The sequence below is a fragment of the Colius striatus genome, chromosome Z (genome assembly GCF_028858725.1).
Source record: "Colius striatus isolate bColStr4 chromosome Z, bColStr4.1.hap1, whole genome shotgun sequence".
Taxonomy (NCBI): domain Eukaryota; kingdom Metazoa; phylum Chordata; class Aves; order Coliiformes; family Coliidae; genus Colius; species Colius striatus.
Genome location: NC_084790.1, coordinates 3,467,342 through 3,474,211, shown reverse-complemented (window position 1 = coordinate 3,474,211; position 6,870 = coordinate 3,467,342). Strand labels below are relative to the sequence as shown.

Below are 6,870 nucleotides of genomic sequence, written 5' to 3'. Positions count from 1 at the left end.
GCTTGGACTCAGCGAGTTAAAAGCTTCAGCTCTGCTGTTGCTGTACATTGCAGCTGGGGAAGCTGAGCTTTGCCCTGACTTGAAAGTCACGGTGCCAAGTCTGAGATGAAATGAAAAGACTCTCAAAAATTTCACCTCCCACGACCTCTGCAAGCAATTCTTTTCTAGACCTTCACCTGCATCCCCTGTCTTAGCAGCCAGGCCTCAGGTATTGTACAAGTGTAGGGGTACTGGTCCCACCATCTGGGTAGCAAAGATGGAGAATATTACCCCTCCCAGAGCAGAGCTTTGTCCCACATCTCCAGGAATGGGACAGCCTGTCTCTTCACAGCAACAAGACAAGACTCTGGTTTGCAGGAGCACGGAGAAAAGCTTTATTTGATATTCAAGGGCAGCACAGCGCTTGGAGAATGAAGCAAGGGTGTGATAAAAAGAGAAGATGCCTCCTGTGATCTACCTAGCCAGAGCACACAAGCTGGAATCTTCTTCTGCTTTGCTGTGTTGAGGTTTGCAGCAAACCACACACTCGCCTTAGTGGGCAGCCTGGGTGATCTGCTCACGGGAGGAAATCACCTTCCCATCCTGGACTTCCTCAAAGATTGTGCGGATTTGACGGGTAGTTACGGGGCCTGCGACCGAGAAAGTAGGAACTGTTATTTACAGGGCAGGGAGGAGGGAGGGAGGGAGGGAGGAAGGGAGGGAGGGAAGGAAGGAAGGAAGGAAGGAAGGAAGGAAGGAAGGAAGGAAGGAAGGAAGGAAGGAAGGAGGGAAGGAGGGAAGGAGGGAAGGAGGGAAGGAAGGAAGGAAGGAAGGAAGGAAGGAAGGAAGGAAGGAAGGAAGGAAGGAGGGAAGGAAGGAGGGAAGGAGGGAAGGAGGGAAGGAAGGAAGGAGGGAAGGAAGGAGGGAAGGAAGGAAGGAAGGAGGGAAGGAGGGAAGGAAGGAAGGAAGGAAGGAAGGAAGGAAGGAAGGAAGGAAGGAAGGAAGGAGGGAAGGAGGGAAGGAAGGAAGGAAGGAAGGAAGGAAGGAAGGAAGGAAGGAAGGAAGGAAGGAAGGAAGGAAGGAAGGAAGGAAGGAAGGAAGGAAGGAAAGAAGGAAGGAAGGATGGATCTTGGAGGTTTTCATGTGTAGATTTGGTAGTGCCAACAACTGTCTCAGAGATCCAACAACAACATTCCTACCCCTTAAATACTTCATTATATAGTTTCAGTCTGCACAGATCATGGAATCATAGAACCAATAGAATTGTTTTGGTTGGAAAAGCCCTTGAAGTTGCTGCAGTCCCAGCCCTGCCCTCACCCTGCCCAGCCCAGCACTGACCCACAGCCCTCAGCACCTCAGCTCCACGGCTTTGGGAGCCTTCCAGGGCTGGGCACTCCCCCAGCTCCCTGGGCAGCCTGGCACAGGGGCTGACACCCCTCTCAGGGAAACAGTTCTGCCTCAGCTCCAACCTCAACTTCCCCTGGGGCAACCTGAGGCCATTTCCTCTTGTCCTGTCACTTGTTACTTGGGAGAAGAGACCAAGTCCCACTTCAATGTCATTTTAGCTATTAGTAGAAAGAGTCTGTGCTAACAGTAGGTGTCTAAGGATATGACAGAGCTATGTGTGATCAGTGCTTCAGCCAAGACATGTTCTTACCTTCTTTTACAGGCTGTGAGATGTAGTGGGATGACATGCTAGAGAAGGAGAAAAGAGAAAGAATGGTCAGAAGTGGGAAATAAAGTGAGTAGACTCTAAGGCAAAACCATTAGTTAAAACCCTGCCTTTTCCTTCTGTACCAGTATGTGATTAAAATGCCTTCTGGAAACTGTCCAGTGTCAAAACTGAAAGGAAGGAAATGATACGGATGCAGGTATGCCACGGGCATTTGAACAAACAGGCAGCATCCCTCCGGGCTGCAACGAGCAGTGGTACCTGCTCCTTCCCCAGGCTCACACTGGCACTGGAGGGGTGGGAAGTGGATCCCAGGGACGATGCAGCACTGTGACTAAAAAGGCAGACCTTGCTGCAGGCCGTGGGTCAGGAGAGGGGCTTGCAGCACCCTCCAGGCAACACAGGCTGGTCATCTTTTATTTCCTTCATGATTACCCATCTCCCCCTCCAGCCACCCTCCCCTGCCAAGCCCCTCTCCGTACTGGGCATCCTCGCCCTCCAGCAGCCGGCGGTACGTGGCGATCTCCTGCTCCAGACGGCACTTGACGTCCAGGAGGACCCTGTACTCGTGGTTCTGTCGCTCCATGTCGCAGCGCAGCTCGGCCAGCTGCTCCTCCACGCTGGTGATCAGCCCCTGCAGCTGGGCCAGCTGGGTGCCGTAGCGGGCTTCTGTGTCAGCCAAGGTGCCCTCCAGCGCCGCTTTCTGCGTGCACAGGGCAGGGACAGGCTCAGGGGACACGGAGGGAGGGAGGGATGGGAGCAGCCACGCGGCCCCTGCCCCACATGCCCCCAGCCCCGCAGGGAGCCAGCCCCTCGTACCGTGCTGAGCTGGGACTGCAGGTCGATCTCCAGGCTCTGGATGGTGCGGCGCAGCTCCGTGATCTCCGTCTTGCCGCTCTGCAGCTGCTCCGTGTTGATGGCCACCTCCCGGTTCAGCTCTTCCGTCTGCAACCGGGCCGAGCCGTGCCGTTAGAGCCGCGGCCGGCGCGCACGGCCCCGGCTGCCCCGTGGCGCGGCCGCCTCACCTTGCTGAAGAACCACTGCTCGGCGTCACGGCGGTTCTTGTCCGCCAGGCTCTCGTACTGCTCCCTCATCTCAGCCAGGATCTTGGTGAGGTCGATTCCAGGAGCCGCGTCCATCTCCACGCTGATCTCGCCGCCCACCTGCCCGCGCAGGGCGTTCATTTCCTGGCACGAAACAGAAACGCATCTTCATGCGGTCCAACAAACAGAGAGTGAAGATGTTCCCCTCAAGACAGAGGCCTTCAGGAAGGGTGGCATCCTTCAGAGGGTACTTTTCTGGGGCAGGTTAACAGGGAGCAAACTGAGGCCTGTGCTCCACAATCACAAATAACATAATCCCAATTCATAAGGAATCTGCTTTTGAATTAATTCCTCGGAGAACACATCAGAGCCTGTAACTGGCTTCATTTCTCAGGGGACAGACCTTCCAGGCCTGAACCTGATAGGACTGTGAATAAGCCTCTAACATTGGACAGCACTGAAATAACAGGTGTGTTTTGTACAGGCTGCAGAGAGGATGCGCCGTTAGCCAGAGCGCATCATCTCTGCTTCCTCACCAGCACTTCTCACCTTCCCCCCAGCAATCCAAAATCCACATACTTCTTGGCCCAGGCTGGACTTTTTTGATCCTGCCCCTGTGCTCACCTCCTCGTGGTTCTTCTTGAGGTAGGCCAGCTCTTCCTTCAGGTTCTCGATCTGCATCTCCAGGTCAGCTCTGGACAGGGTCAGCTCATCCAGGACCCTGCGCAGGCCGTTGATGTCGGCCTCCACGCTCATGCGCAGAGCCTGCTCCGTCTCAAACCTGGGGACACAAGGACAGACATGAAAGTTGCACAACATCTTGCCCAGCTGGGGACACGGTTTGCTGTTCGCTCCCTCCATGCTACTGCTGGCATCGTGTCAATACTGCATGAGCCCAGTGGTGCACAGACAACCTCCTGATGCTGAATGCCAGTGAGTGCAGGGGAACAGCTCATAAAACAGTGTCTGTCTGAGTCCATAACATCAGCCTTGCTCTGGATATTGCTCAGCCTTGTTACTAGTCTGGGCTTTTTTGAGCTATACACATCCAAGTTAAATGCACAGCAGAGGCACAGTGCGAGTTCCTGCACAGGAGAGGTTGAACCTGCACAGAGGAACATGCAAATGGAGTTAATTACTGCAGTTTTGGATGGAAGTAAAACAACCTCTGTGTGCCTGTAAGATTCAGATATCCATCTGCTTTGGAAATTACACTTTCATTTTGAAGGCTTTGTTTCTACATTGCATTTTTGGGGTTTGGATGAGATTTGCCCCTCGTTTTATCAAACACCTCTGCAGACTTTGTTCCCGTTTTCTCCAGGAAATGTGTCTTACTTGGTCCTGAAGTCATCAGATGTCAACCTGGCGTTGTCAATCTGCAGGAGGATGTTGGCATTGTCCACTGTGGCCCCCAAGATCTGGAGGCAGGGAGGAGCATAAAGGTAAAGCATTAAATGAGTGTCTGGAACTCCTCTTGGCTGACCGAGGGATGGGAGCACAAGTGAGACTGTTGGGACAGGAGCAGTTTTAGGAAAGCTTGGGGTTTCCTGAGCAGAGGTGTGTATTGAATCACAAACAAGTGAGACATAGCTGAGGCTGACTTCAGGGTTACTCTGTGACCTCCCTTTCCAGAAATCCATCAGTAAGTATTTCAAAAGACAGCATGAAGCCACGTAAGATGTGTGAGATCTGATGATACCATTTGTTCCCATGCTGCAGGGCAGGTGCTGATTGTGCAAGGGTCAAGAAGGAATCACCTGCTCCCCTCTCCACAGCACTGTGCAGATCTTGTGGCAGGACAGATGGAGCAGCAGCCTGCTTGTGCTTGGCCTAACTTGTGCCCATTTATTCTGGGGATGGATTTCACTGCAGACATAGAGCAAAATGCAGTGAGCAGGTGCCTACAGCTTCTGATTTGTGTATTACAAAGCCAGGAGCAAACGATCTACACTGGGAGGAGTTTCAAGACAGAATTTGGGGGAGCATCATGTATGGGGCCAAGGAGGGGGAGGGAGAATGGATTCCCTGCATCATTTGCCAGCGTTCCTGCTGCTCCAGCTGTACACTGCATTCCTTCATGATTACTGGGGGCAATTCATACATTCAGAAGTAACAGAGAAGAACAAAGTCAACTCTTGTGTGTGTCCTCCAAAATGAGGTGGTGAGGAATAAACTCAGAGCCGAGAGAAATCCCCCCAGAACTGCCCAGGTTGGTGGGTTTGCAACAAGCCTGGCCCTGTGGCAGTGACTGACAAAAGTAGGCAAAAAAAAAAGTTGTTACTGGTCAATTTTACCTTTTTAGCACCTAAATCACGTCATGCCAAGGATCTGGAACAAGTCTGCAAACTCTATGGCTGAATGTTTACAAACATGACATCAAGGGTTTGCAGGTTCTGCACACATACAGCTTTCCCTGCACCTTCACTTTAAAGTATCAAAAAACAGGCATTATTGATGAAGACTTGTCCCTCATTCTTCATTTTTGCATGACATCCTTTTCCATCTGTTGTGTCCACTGAAGGCTGCCATTTGCTCTACCTGGGAGGCTGTGATCAAAGTCTGACATTGACACATCTCTGAATTTCCAGCCTGGTGCTCTACCTGTGCCTTTTTACAACCTTGTTAGTACTTTCCTAATGACAGGGGTAGCAGTCAGCGTTTCTGCATCCTCCCTGATAACGAGACATCCCACTGTGGCACTCACCACATCCTACCTTGTTCCTGAGATCATCGATCGTCCTGTAGTAGGGGCTGTAGTCACGCTCCGGACCAGGTCCCTGCTTCTTGTACCACTCCCTGATCTTGACCTCCAGGTCAGTGTTGGCCTCCTCCAGGGCACGCACTTTGTCCAGGTAGGCAGCCAGACGGTCGTTGAGGTTCTGCATCGTCTCCTTTTCGCCAGCCAGCAGGATGCCGTCGCCGCCTCCAAAGCCTCCTCCAAAGCCAGCACCAAAGCCAGCACCAAAGCCAGACCCATAGCTACCCCCAAAGCCAGCTCCCAGGCCCCCTCCAACACTGCTGCAGTAGCTGCCCCCGTAGCCGCTTCCCAGCCCCGACACCACGCGTGAAGACACCGAGTAGCTGCCAGAGCCTCCGTGGACGCTGGGGGCTCTGTACCCTCCTCCCCCCAGGCGCACGGAGGACGAAAGCCTGCTGGAGCCTCCACCCAGCCCACCCAAGCCTCCCTTGAGGGAGGTGGAGGACGAGTATTGCCTGACAGTGGTGCTCATGGCGAAGGCTGGTGGAGGCTGGAGGGCTGCGAGAGACACCCGGCTCGGCAGCGCAGGCAGCACAGTGCTCGCTCCCCCTGGCCTGGAGCCCTTTATAGCCCAGGCAAGGAGGCGTTGCCGGCGTTTTTCGTCACCCCTGACAGCCAGAGCCAAATCCCACAATCATCATTTTTTTTTCTCTCCCGATTTCACATCTTTTGTCACATCCCACCAGAAGCACCAGGGCACACGCAGGATCTTCTCCTTCCGCTTCGGTTCCCAGCACCCGCCGTGATTCAGACCAGAGGCTCCTCGCTCTCGGCTACGTTTTAGCATTTCCCTGTTGCACCTGAGAGGCAGGGGTGCTCCCTCCAGCTCCACCCTGCTGCTCCTTCATGAAGCAACGCAAGAAAATCCTCTGTGATATGCCAAGTCGCCCACAAGTGCCTTATATAATTAAAAACCAAAATCTGCAAATCTATTTATTTGCTCTTTTCGTTTTGTTTTGAAAGACTCTAAAGCCAAGGAAACCTGCTGACTCCAGAGCCCTGCACATCCATAATCTGTACACGGGCCGACTCAAAGCCAGATGGAAACTTTCCCGTCAGGACCTTTACCCCAGAACAAGCACAGACCTGGTGGTATTTGTGCACTGATACCATATTTGGCAGAAATCTTGTAAGCTCAAAAGAGAAGAAACTCCAGTAATCTCTGGTCTAGGATGAATTTGTTTACAGAGCCTGGAAAGTCCCTGTAACAGTGGGGGTTTCAAGTCAGGTTAAAAGGCTGTTTCCAGCATCACCTGCTTTGCTGCATCACCTTTCACAAACTCCACAGTCTGTGTCTTCTGCAAGGTTTGTAGAGGCTCAAAGCTTCTGTGCCTCAATTCCTTCCCTCTCATTTCTGAGGCCAGTGTCAGCGCCCAAATAGCCTAAACCTGAGAAAAACGGTTTGAAGCTGCATTAGG

General features: G+C 52.8%; 1 protein-coding gene across 1 annotated transcript; it reads right to left on the bottom strand.

The window, feature by feature from the left end:
• Positions 1-531: 531 nt before the first annotated feature.
• Positions 532-5,924, bottom strand: LOC133628696 (keratin, type I cytoskeletal 14-like). The gene is made up of 8 exons (XM_062017154.1): positions 5,409-5,924; positions 4,030-4,112; positions 3,319-3,475; positions 2,677-2,838; positions 2,471-2,596; positions 2,134-2,354; positions 1,637-1,674; positions 532-629 (listed from the first exon to the last, which is right to left on the bottom strand). Exons 1-8 carry the CDS (start codon positions 5,922-5,924, stop codon positions 532-534), a joined length of 1,401 nt encoding a protein of 466 aa, XP_061873138.1.
• Between the last annotated feature and the right edge of the window lie 946 nt (positions 5,925-6,870).